Raw genomic sequence first — 12,971 nt, 5'->3', positions numbered from 1 at the left:
GCAGACATTATAAAAAAAAATCTTAATTTTCATATTTAGGTGCTTTGCATTCTCTTCTAATCATCCCAAAGAACATTAACTTCTGGTTAGACTTTGGTAGAGAACCAAAAAGAAGAGTTCAACATATTTTTACTCTAGTAAAAGTAAAAATTAACAGTCCAAGAAATTACTCGAGTAAAAAGGTATTTGGTAAAAGGTCTGAGTAAACAATCAAATTATCAATCATTTAACAACTAAAATGACATCAGAGGCCCAAAAATATAAAGTTGAAATTTTGACACTTTAAGGATGAAAATGACAATAATTCATATTAGTAACAAAAAAAGGCAGAAGAAGAGTTTTCCAAATCAGTTTCCAAAACGTGGATTTTAAAATCATACTAATAAATGAACATGTTGCTTTTAAGCCATAGAAAACTGATGAACAACAAAAGAGACTTCACATCTGATGGCATTTACAAACTTTGGCAAGCGCTTCTTTATTTACATCCAGGCTGTCTCACAATGTTACAGCTGTATTCCCCTCTTTTTCTTTACAGAACATGATCATGAAACCCTTTAGATATACAGCATTATTATTTATTATTATTAACCTCCTGTCGGTGACCCTCAGTGTAAACAAAGAGAGAGTAGCTCCCACTCCTCAGACCCACATGCAACAGTATGGACAGGGATCGGTGACAGACTAATACAGTAGTGATGATTCTGATGTAGAGGAGTTGCAGCTCTAGGTGTCCTCCACAAGAGGGGGTTAGTGATTCAGTGACAACATTATAAATGTCCTGGACATGCTATGAATAAAAAAAAAAAGAAGAAAAAGAAACACTCCAGGTGAGACACGGGACTGATTTCCTAGCTACAGCTACCTACAGAGTGCAGTGAATATAACTTAGTCCCAATAATGAAAACATACAGCTCACACCTACAGTTAGTTGCTGGTAGGACAAGTTTTTTTTTTCTTTTTTGGCAAAAAACAAACAATGTCCAGAAGGCGCTATCAGCAAACTTGCCGAGTCCTGCCTTGGCTACGTACACATCTATGCAGACCTTTTCATATTTACACGGACTGCCTCATCAGATGTATTGATCCATGTTCATGGAGCATGCATAGGTCGATTTTTGTGTACGCTGGGATAATAAAGAGGGTCTCACCCACAATAAAGAGAGTCCCGACAAAGAGTTTACAGCACAGTGCAAAGTAACCCTCCCTCTCATCCAAAAACAATCTAATCGACAGTACAACATATACATACAAGTCATTAAAAAACGTGTAAAATGAGATTGGTGCAGATTATATTCTGTTGCAGCTACTGAGACTGATTTTTGTTGCAGCTCCCACGGTAAGACACTAAAATAAATCGACCCCCAAAGTGGGAATAATTAAAAACCAATGGAGCTCCCATACTGCAACATGTAATCCAAACAGATGTGGACTGTACAGCTGGACACCAAAACATATTTACATTCAAATCTCCACCGAACTACCCTTCATTATTCTTTTTTTCCCTTCTCTGTGCATGTGTAACATAGAAAATGTAAAATGCAACAAACTTGGACTTAACTGCTAATACTGCTCAGTTATTAATATTTTTTAAAACACAGGTTTGTGTTTTTGTCCAGTTTCTTTTGTTCTCTGCTTCTTTTTGTTGCATCCTTTGGTAAAACCTTCAAAACACTGATCTTACAAACACACGAAAGGGATTATTTCCCCCCCCATTTCCACCGCAGTGACGTGATTAAAGGAAGAAAACAAACCAATACGATCGTCACATCTTATTGTTTTCCTTCATTAAAATGCAGCAACTGTTTTGGTCAGAAGTTAATAAACATTCATCCTGATGCTAATTTTAGGTTTCTTAAAACGAATAATTAATAATGAAAAGGCTCAAATCTGTACATACAAACCCACAAACATATGTTTACGTCTCTTAGCACGTTGTACCTCAAACGAAGCTTCCGGTAGCATCAGGAAGCATTTCATATACCGTAGTTCTGGCTCTATTTTACCACTCTTTTTGGCTGAATTGGTTCTGAATTTGGTTTCGGAACTGGTACCAGTTCAAATATAAGTGCAGTCTACAAAACATTTCGGGTGCCCATTCAGAAGCTTGACGTTAGCCTGGTAGCATCAGGCTAACTGCTAGCATCGAGCTAACCTGCTAGCATCAGGCAAGGTAGCGCTTCCTAAACCAGTTTTGACAAGCTGTGTGACTCGATGTTAATTGTAGATACTGTAATTAATCTCATTTTGATCAAAAGCTAAATTGTTGCTAAATTATTGAATAAATAGCCATGAGCTCAACACCAAATATATTTATTTTTAGTCTGTAATTTAGGTTATTTAACCATCAGATTGGTGCAAAGTGATATTATACCCATACCATACTTTTAGTGCGTCAGGAATCTCTTATTTATGTAATTTAAGAAAAAAAATGCTTCTTTGAAAATGTGGACGCCAATATTGACATTGGGGAAGCCTGTCCTGTTGTAACATATTGAGATGGTAGTTTAAGATTTAATGGCTTTGCTGATAGGCTAGCTCCTTTTAGCACAACTTTGACACAATAATCTTTTCCAGCATCGTATTAGATTATTTTTGAAGCAAAAATTAACTCCCAGTAGGTCAAGAGCAGCATTACCACCCATCACTGATGTTTGTAGACGATGTTGTAGCAGAGACGCACAAATACAAAGGTTTCCATGGGAACAGAGTGTAAAATAATAATAATAAAAAAAACAAATAATTGTGTTAACATTTTAAAATCAAAGTCATTAATTAAGCAAAATTAAAATCCCGGCCTTAGTTTTAAAGTGTGTTTGGAATCACGGTCCTGTGCTGGACAACAATACCCAATTGTGTGCATTTTGCCAAGAAAACTTGTTAAATATTTAGCCAGAAAAAATTAATCAACTTATTGATGATGTTCAGAGGTTTGTATGTTTGTATAAGAGCATGTACGTGTAGTTTTGCCCTCATGTGAATTAGATAAAATTTTATTAACTTGAAAGTTCCCAAATCTTGTTTTTTTAAAAGTTGAAGTTGTTAAACAATTAGTTCACCAAGGAGAATTGAACATAAAAACTATTCATGGAACAAAGTTAATATAATACTTATGGCAGTGATGAGTGTATGTAAACTTCTGTCACAAACTGCTGATAGCATGGTGATACTTTAGCTCGTCAGTCTCTCTTTTTTTTTAAAGCAAACTAAACATGGTGGAGAAACAATGAATGCAACCAACACATCATGTTTTATAATCTGCAGCCACCCAGAAAACTGTAATCTCATATTTTGCTGGTGTTATTAATTAACCCTTAAAAAAATAGGATTCAAATGAGGACAAATAAAAAAATGTGCGTGGTTAGACTCATCCAGAGCACAAACATGGAGGTGTGTGAGCAGCTGGTCGACAGTTTTTGCGGGACATATTTACAAAGCCGAGCCTCTGAGGGCCAACAGTGCTGCTAACGATGATTACTTCATGGTCTTTTCAAACAGGAAGTGCATTCATATCTGGGTCTGACAAACCGCTGTTGAGTCCTATTTAGCTTCAAAACTGTTGACAAACTGAATGTGGACTTCTTTAGGTTCAGCTGAAGATCTAGACTTCACTGCTGGCCTCACACACACACTCACAAAAATCCAAACACACACACACACACAGCTTCAAAATCCAGAGGCAGAACTTCAGGAGGACCTTCCGCTTTAGGTGTTGCGGACTGCTAAGGCCTGTTCCAGCTCCTGTCTCCTCTGCTGGATCTGTCAGGAGAACAGCGAGTTAGAAGAAGAAGAAGAAGAAGAAGAAGAAGAAGAAGAAGAAGAAGAAGAAGAAGAAGAGATCTTATAAAAGATGAGCCAGTGTGTGGGCTTTCTTCACCTTGCAGTAGAAGTAGCGGCTGACCGCCTCCTGGGACCAGGGTTCGTGGTAAAACGCCGCCCTCCGCTCCTCCTCAGGGTTCCCCACCACGTCAGTCATCAACTGCAGCACAAGTTAGAAAAATGGACGCCATTTACATCCTGCAGCAAATGTCTAAGGTGATGACAAACTGTGAAACTACAAGCTTTGGCAAAGCTGGTAAATGTTAAAAACCATTTTAAGTGCATTCTTAAATATTATTGAATCAATAATTTAATCTATTGTGATTAACTATTTCTTGGTTCAGCGTGAATCATATTGAGGGTTATAATCTTTATGTTTTTATTTCATACATGTTTATAACTCAAAACACATTGAAGTGTCTAACAAAATGCTACATTTAGTTTGAGGGACCAGAGGAGTAGCCATGTTTTTCACTTTATAACTCCATGTTGCTCCACAGTCAAAGTTCAAGAGTTATTATTTCCTTTTTAGCAGATTTTCATATAAATACAAAAGTTCACCATGTATTTATGAGGCATATTTCAACAGTGTTCAGGAAAAAAGAAAGATGGATGGATGGATGGATGGATGGATGGACGGACGGACGGACGGACGGACGGACGGACAGATGAATGAACAGATGGATGGATGGATGGATGGATGGATGAACGGATGGACGGATGGATGGATGAGCATGTGGAACCTTGAGGTCTCGGCTTTGGGACTTGAGCCAGTCTTGGATGTAGCCTTTGGGATCTCTGGAGAAGCTGAGCATGAAGTCCCGTTGGATCTTCAGCTGGTTGATGGACTCGATGGTCTCATGGATCTGGAAAACAGAAACACCAGATTCAAACCTCTGAACCAGAAGAGCCAACCTTCACCGCCTCTGACCTGGCAACACTTCCTCAATTTGGGAGCCTAGTTCAAAATTAGAAGTTTTACGTGACTCATTCTAACATTAAGGAATTAAATTTTTATCGCTACGTAAGCTTGTTCATCAATTTTCTGCAGCATCAGTGGCCAAAACTGACGTCATAATCTTTATATTTTATGGGAAACCAATATTTCTGGGTGCTAAAGTATCACAGGGTTCAAGACAAGAGAGACAAAGCAACAAAACAGAGTGAAGAAATTTTTAGATTTTACATAGAAATCATATCAGCATACATATTACATATATTACAAAGCATGGCTTTCTGTTTAACTTAAAAGGACGACTTCCCCCTAAGTGGACTGTAGCCTCATTAAACCAGCAATGCTTCTGCAATCCTTTTCATGTAAAACAAAAAAAAAGTCTACCATGAAGGAGCTTTACGATTTACCAGGAAGGGGCTCTGCTGAGAAACCGGTTCCCAAATGAACAACAGATGAGTGATAAACAGTAACAGAGTCCAGATAGGCAGAAACATAAACTACACATAATGAAATAACCAGCGCCAGGTTTTCTAAATGAAACAGAAAGAGGAACTGGACATAAAAAAGAAACCTTGCAGAAATAATAACCGTACAAAACCCCCACCCCCAGATGAAACAAAGCAGCTAAAACCATTTTTATAAAACCTAATAAAATGTAGCCCATTTAGAAGTTGGCTCAAAAATCTTCCAGCTTTTATTGACTTGTGACCGCAATTTTATTTCACACGTCTAATTTCTGGAGTCATCCCAAGACCTCATATATGTTGCTTTCCAACCATCATTTCAGAAAACAATTCAATAGGTAATTGCATGTTATATCATTTACTGTCTAGAAAAAATTTTGGGTTTTTATTTATACAGTTCCACATAAAAAGTATTTGCCTCCTAAGTCCAATCACTGTTTGTGCCAAAACTGACAGCAACAACTCCAGAGAAGCATTAGCATTCATTGGCAGTGAGTATTTTGCATTACTATGGAGGAAATCTGGTCCCACTCTTCTTTGGAGAGATGTTTTAATTCAGCAATACTGGGATGTTTCCATGCATAAACACCTATTTAAGTCCAGCCTTTGACTAGACTACTTCAAACCCTTCGTTTTGATACATTTTTGACCCATTCATGCTTGCTGGCATGCTTTAGATCGTTTTCCTGCAGAATAAGCCAACTGTGTTTGAGCTTAAGATCACAAACTGATAGAAAGACGAGTTCAAGGTCGTATTCAGAACCAACACATTGGACTGTGGAATAATTTTACGTCAGACATAACAGGACAGAAGTTTCCCAACGTGATATTTTCCCAAACTCTTGGGGATCATCGAGATGTTTTTTGGGAAAGCCTTCGATGTTTCTTTGGTCCGCAGTGATTTCTGTATTTGAGCCATCCAATGGTTGCCATTTTTGCCCAGACTCTCTCTTGTTGGATCATAAACACTGAACTTAATTGAGGAACATCAGAGCTGCAGCTATTGTTCTAAGAAGTCCTGTGATCTCTTGGATGGGTTGTTGATGCGTTTTCTGAGTAATCCTGGGAAGGTTCAACTCTGCCATTTTTTTCTCTATTTGTGGAAAAGGATTCCCACTGTGATTCACAGGAGTCTCAAAGAAAGAAATGGCTTTGTAGCCCTTTCCAGACTGACAGACCTTGTTTCTAATGAGTGGAGCGTCACAGGTTGCTGCGGTTTGGTACGCCATTTTATGGTTTGGCGTATTCAGGAGAGCATTTCCACCACCAGTTGGACTCTCACTCAGCAGACAGGGTTAAATCTAATCACCTTTGTCTCATGCTTGTCACAACCAATGGCGTTTTACTGTCCCCCATCAGTAACATCAGTAGTTCCACTCTAATCATACCGTACCATTCTACCATGAAGCTACTACTAAAGGTGACCCATGAATGGTGCTGTCTGTGTTGGTATGGGCCGCTTTTACAAATGAAAACATACAAAATAGCATTCTGAACCACACCAACCCGTGCTGTAACACTCAGTGAAAATGAGACAATAGATGTTAATTACTTTGTTTCCCGGACAAGCCCCCAATTGCTATAGCAAAAAGGGAGAAATATAAATTAAATCCAAACCAACTAAAGTTAAAATCAAAGTTTCCAATATAAAATGTGAACTTAGTTGTGTCCCTTATTTTCAGATCATTTGGTGGACCAACATGACTTAGAAAAATTAAAAAGTTTGTCAATTAACCGGTTTCTTCAGTAAAGAAGACAGGTATCAACAAAGACTTTAGAACGTTCACCTTGTTGTCGAGGGAGGCGATTTCCTGCTGGTTGGCGGTGGAGAGGAGGAAGCTGCTCATCTGGCTCTTGAGGGGGTCTTCCACCTCCACATCAATGTCGTAGCAGGCCGTCTTCTTCTGGTCGTTGGGGTCAACGCTGAGGGGAAAGCAAGAAAATGAGTGAATCCAGAGGAAACAGAGAGGGGTTTTACTTACTTAGGTAAGATTTCATTTGATGTAGTAGGAGTCTGAACCTGATGACATGGTTGATGACGATGGGGTCGGGCGGTAGCAGGAGGTTAGTGAGGCGCTGAGGAATCTCAGAGAACTTCAGGCGAGGACAGTCGAAAATCTGTAGAGCAGGACAAGGATCTTCAAAATTAAACCTTTAAAGTAGAACTTGTGATGAACCTGAGGCGACCCATTTACTGTTCTCTGTTTACATAAAATGTAGGAAAAAACTGACCACATCAATTGAACTCAATCAAGTGATTTTACCAAGTTACTGGACAACGCAGGATTTTTTTATCTTACAATTTTAACATTGAATGCAGGTTGTGTGTTGACCTTAGCTACTTAGCTCAAACTACTCTAACATCCAGCTGTTTTAACCATTTTAATTACTACTCTGAATGCAGATTCTGGTAACTTTAGACAGTTGTAGCTGTTTCCTGACTTAGATGAACACACATTTGTCTCCTTTGAATGTTTTCTTGTCTTTTCATTTCTTAAAAGTGGCTAAGAGCAATGGGCTTTGGTATTTTCTTGTGTTTGCACCTCATTGAAATAGGGAGTTGTGGAGTTCTAATTAAAATTTTCTAGATAAAAAAAAGTAATTTTAATTAAAAAAGGGCTGAAGCTGCATTTATTATTTTAGAAATTATCAGTGAGGATAAAAAGCTTTGTGCCAGCAATTTAGTTAAAAAGAGTTATTACCATTTTGATTTTGTTCTCCACTGATTACCTGCCTTCAAATTACAAGTTAGTTTTTCCCAAAAGTTATAAAGGAAAATTATGCTGCAGCGGTGGAAGAAAGTTTTTTTTATCTAACCTGAAGGACGCTATTCATACTAGATTTCTGTGCTATTGCTACATAGTCAAACACTCTTTATTTTTTAGTTAACAACACTCAGTCATAGCATTGCAAAACATCTACATATCCCATGTTTTTTTTTTTATCATTCTCACACAGCCATCTTTATCACTTTTTATTAAAAAACATGCTCACTTCCAGTTTTTATGGGTTTTAGATATTTTGGGAAAGCTGTCCAGTTCATGTTGCTGTTTTTTTTTGCTCTTAATAGTCTAATTTTCTGTAACATGTTGTACCTGTTGAAAGTACTTGTCACAGTTAATGTACTCTTTGTCATGCGAGTCCTGCAGCTTGTTGGTCTTCACATACTGCCAGAGGGCCTGAATGATGCAGGAGCGAGTCTGAGTGTGGATGCCCAGCAGGCGCGCCAGGCGCAGGTCCAGCTTAAACTGGAGAGGCTGCAGAGACACTCTGATTAATAAAAACTATAAAAAAAAAATCCATATTAGATAATTCACACTGGATCTACCATCCTGTACATGTCAGATGTCTGTGGCGCCCTCACCTGGTAGTCCAGCATCAGCAGCAGGGTGCAGCGCACGCTCACGTCTCCCGGTCTCTTCACCTGGAAGCCGTCCGTCTCCTGAGTGGTGGGTGTGCGGTGCCACTATAAGAGCAAACAGACCAAAACCTAATTTCACAAAGAAGTTTAAATCATGCTTTGGAGAGTTTTGGCATCACCAGATTAGATTATTATTAAACATAATGTTTATTATTTGGCTACTGAAAACAACGATAATCTGTCACAGACTCAGTGTTAGACTCAGCTGGCCTGTTATTTCCACTTGTCGGATGTCAAATTGTAGACTCTCAATTATCTTAACAATAAATACCTGCATTTTATTTCTTTTAGTTAAAACAGACATTTTTATCATTTCTCTAAATCTAAAATCAACTGTAAATTTAGAGGAATCTAAAAACAATACTGTTATAGTACTTACATTATACTATAAAGGTTTATTTTGGTAAGCTGTAATGTTTTCACCTCAATAGAAACATTCATTCATTCATCTTTCCAACCTTTCATATTTCATAGGAAAAAAAGCACTGTTGAATTGGAAGAAGCAGAATATAAGCAGCAATATAACCAGAAAGCAGTGGGAAACAGTTCTTCTAATGCGCTAATAGCAAAGCTAATTTTTTTGTTTAGCACTTTAGCCAACTTTGAAAATATCTAGTGCACTTAAATTATAAAGGGCTAATTTACTTTTTAATTTTTTTTACTGCTTTCTAAGCTTTCAGCTGAATAAAGTTTGACATCTATGTTGAAGTTTTGGTTATTGATTGCTAAGAATGCATCAAGTTAGACATTAATATTCATGCTCTTATTTTGAAGGCACTGAAGACGGAATGCATTTCCTCTCCTCACTTCTCTCTCTTTTTTTCCCCCATAACTTTATTTCAAAGACAGACAGAAACAAAATAAAACATGGTCAACAGAGAACAAAATATAAATATAACGTCTGTGAACATGTAAGTTATAAAGCTAAAACTAAATTGGTGCTTTTAGTCTTTCAAGGGAAGATATAATTTAAACAGAAGTTAGTGCTTTAGCATTAGCTTCTGCTGAACACCATGTTGCTGTAGTGCTTTGGCGTTAAGTTAAGTAGTGAGACCAGTTATTTTATCGAGGGAATACATTTATTAAATATATTTAAATATATATAAATGCACTGAAACTCAAGGCTGGATTTTTCAGACTGATATTATGCAACTGCTTTGAAGTTTCCAGATCTTTTAGGATGAAATTTATATAAACAGCTGTAACACAGTGGAAATCTTTCACCATTAAAACACAATAATCAGAGCGATGACCTTCACAGGCAGCACTGTTTGATAAAAGGTTAAATATTTCTACAGCAGTCATACACAATGAGAAGAATAAACACAAGACAGCAAAGGTTTAGCCAGGATTTTTTTTGTCTTCTATAAAAAGGATTTATAGATCTAACCTTGGGTGATTTTTTTCTGTGTTTTTGCAATCCAAAAAATAGATGAAAGCGTGACTGTAAATTATGATAAAACAAGTGCATAAAACTAATAACACAAAGACTTCAGTAAGAGTCAGTTCTGTCTTTCCTCTCAGATGCATAAAAAACACATTTTTCTTTCAACCAATGGCCGCCGCTCTCAGAGCAGATCCAGCACTGAATGCACCTCAAGAGGGGGATGAAATTCCTTTGATTGAAAATCACTTAAAGAGAAGCACCTTAGAGTCGGGTTGATAAAAACGAGGAACCTTGAAAGGCCGTCATTTTCACTTTGAAACTCCTGAAGTGGATTTTTCTCTCTCTCTCTCTTTTTTTTACACTTTTATGGAGATGCAGAGTGAAGGGCAGCTGCTGTTTGTTTATAATAACCAGGCTGCCATTTCCACCATCTGCATATTGAAACAACCTTGTGTACTTGAAATTAAAGAAAGCTATTTTTCTGCTGTTGGAGAAAAAATCTGCATGCTCCTCTGCGTCTCATCCTGCTTTATTTCCAATTTAACCAATGAGAACATGACGAGGAGCAGGCGAGATGGGATCATTGTTCCTCAACATTTAGCCAGACATGACAAAATGGGAATTTTCAATGAGGGAAACTATCATTGACCTTGACTGCGGCGCTGGAAAGTCCGATCCAGTGCTTTAGAGACGCTCCGTGTTGGTAATGGAACAAACTGTTCAAGACGTGTGAATGTTGTCCCGGCGGAGCAAAAGGAGAATTTACAGCGCGGGTGACATGTCAAAGGAAAAGTTGGCGTTTTTGGATTCTCACTCACTCGTACATCATTTTTAATTTTATTGAGGGTTTGAGTTGGATTTTTTGAATTTGAGCGTAGCCAAGAAAGGTTCACAACTCATTATTTTACCAATCCAAGTCAAACCTTGAGTCTCTAATGACTGGAATTAAATGGTCTCGCTGCGGCTCATTTTCTCTGCCTACAGTAAAAATAACATTTTCATTTTTTTCATCACATAATGACAAACCTAATGAAATTACTGAGATTTTAGGTGGTAGCCTAGACTTTCTTTAGTTTGTTTTAATATGTTTTCCACTCACATGCTGCTATTCTACTACACACTTCTGTTGTTATAGAAATGTTATATATAAAATATGACTGTAATTTAGCGCCTTGAAATTGGGCGCCTGTCTCTTTAAAAACTCCAGCTACTTCTGAAACTCCACCTTTCAGGAAGTCATCACACTATGGCTCCTCTCTTAACTCTCCTGAATGGTTGCCATGGAGATAAAAGGATTTCTCAAACATGCATGTAAGAATCAAAGCAACGCTCCATGTATGTTTCTGATGAGGGAATAACAGCATAGCATGACGAAAAGCTCAAAAACGTTAATTTTACATGATACTGCCCCTTTAATTAAGAGTTTAACATTTTATAGTTGTTTCTGGTTCATTTTAACTGGTCCTCTGTTCAGTATCTAACCAGGTTCATAGTGATGCTCTGTTTTGCTTTTTGGTTTCAACAAATAACTAAAACACACACAAAAAGACTCCTAAACTTTCTTTCACATAACAAAAAAAACCTGTTTAAAATGGATCTTGAGGTACTTTATCAAGGATCTTATCCCCTACTCCAACATCTCTCTGCCTGGATTTCTCACCATACAGCCAGACAAAGATTTACAGAGGAGCAGCAAAAGCAAATGAGGTGGATTAGCAATGCTTATTGTTTCTCTGAGCTGTTAGTTTGTCATGACAGCCATGAGACAATCAAACAGCAACAGTCTTCAGTCAGAGGCCTCTTTAGGCTCGTTGCAACACTGACTGCTACAGGAGATCCTTCCTGCCATAACGTCACAACATCACCATCCACAACAACTCTTTGAAGACATTTAATTTCCGTTTGAAATAAATCAGGTACTTTTGAATTAAATCTATTTAAATTGTTTTACAAAGAAACTGCCACAAAGTGACAATTTGTTCCTATTTCTTTAAAAGAAATATGGAAAAGTAACAAAGATAACTGAAAAAATGGATGTAGATGATAAACGAAACATAAATTGCAAGATTTTCCCCAGATTTTCCTTTCAGACAAGATAAAACTGCAGTAATTCATCAGTTTTCAGAACTAAAACAGCCACTGGGAATCTCCAGTTATCTCAATGTTCCAGATTAAAAATTTGAGAAAAGCAGCAAAAATCCCCCTGAAACATTTAAAGACCAGGAGAACTTTAAACGCTACAAAGCTTCTGCACATCGTTGTATGATTAACGTGTTGCTCATCTGTTGGCATCAGTGAAGTGAGACTAAACCGTCTCTCTTCATTCAGCTTTCATCAAACAACATGTCCTTTGTTTCACATTCATAATAAGTGACGTGAAACAACAATAAGCCGTGGTTTTAAGGGGCTGTCATGAGCTGAACTGCTTGGTCTCGGGCCGACCACCTCTTCGCTCTACTTTCAGTTCAGACGTGAGAGTTGTGTCAGTTTTCCCGAGTTTATTCTTGGCGAGAAGCTGAGCGAATCCGAGACGTAACATGAAGTCGTTACATTGTGACTCATTTAAAGTAAAACAGTTTCTCACCAGATCTGCTGACTTCTTCTAAAGGACGAGTAAAATATCTGGAAATACTGAGTTTTAGTTCAACAACAATAGCGCAGATTGTGCTAAATCCGGTTGATTGGGTCTGCTGAGGTTTGGTCAGATGTTATTATTTTTATAGAGAAATAAAAAGGCAAAAGCTTTGGCAGCAAAGAGCAAGCTGCTTTTCACAAATCTTTTATTTTTTCAGCTACACTTCAGGGTTGAATTGTTTGGCTAAATGGCAGATTTTTCAGATTTTTTTGTTATCTTTTCTTGACAGTTTTGTTAAAAATGTAAAAACTTTAAGAGAACAGGAACAAGGGACTATGGCTGTTGCTAAA

At 37.6% G+C, this 12,971-nt stretch overlaps 1 protein-coding gene across 4 annotated transcripts in view; it reads right to left on the bottom strand.

Moving 5' to 3' along the window:
- Window positions 1-448: 448 nt before the first annotated feature.
- Window positions 449-12,971, bottom strand: part of smarcd3b (SWI/SNF related BAF chromatin remodeling complex subunit D3b) — a 51,644-nt gene continuing 39,121 nt past the window's right edge. For all 4 annotated transcript variants that reach the window (XM_088001168.1, XM_015007205.2, XM_015007209.2 and 1 more), the window contains 7 exons: window positions 8,603-8,704; window positions 8,334-8,495; window positions 7,259-7,356; window positions 7,026-7,161; window positions 4,563-4,685; window positions 3,878-3,979; window positions 449-3,759 (listed from right to left, as the gene is read on the bottom strand). In XM_088001168.1, the coding sequence (XP_087857294.1) occupies window positions 3,706-3,759; window positions 3,878-3,979; window positions 4,563-4,685; window positions 7,026-7,161; window positions 7,259-7,356; window positions 8,334-8,495; window positions 8,603-8,704 (777 nt within the window). In that variant the 3' untranslated portion in view covers window positions 449-3,705. The remainder of the gene's footprint in view (window positions 3,760-3,877; window positions 3,980-4,562; window positions 4,686-7,025; window positions 7,162-7,258; window positions 7,357-8,333; window positions 8,496-8,602; window positions 8,705-12,971) is intronic.

This window comes from Poecilia mexicana, unplaced genomic scaffold (assembly GCF_051168715.1).
Source record: "Poecilia mexicana isolate PSO_F unplaced genomic scaffold, ASM5116871v1 scaffold_20, whole genome shotgun sequence".
NCBI lineage: Eukaryota > Metazoa > Chordata > Actinopteri > Cyprinodontiformes > Poeciliidae > Poecilia > Poecilia mexicana.
Note: the sequence above shows the minus strand (reverse complement) of the source record. Positions and strands in the feature narration are given on the sequence as shown.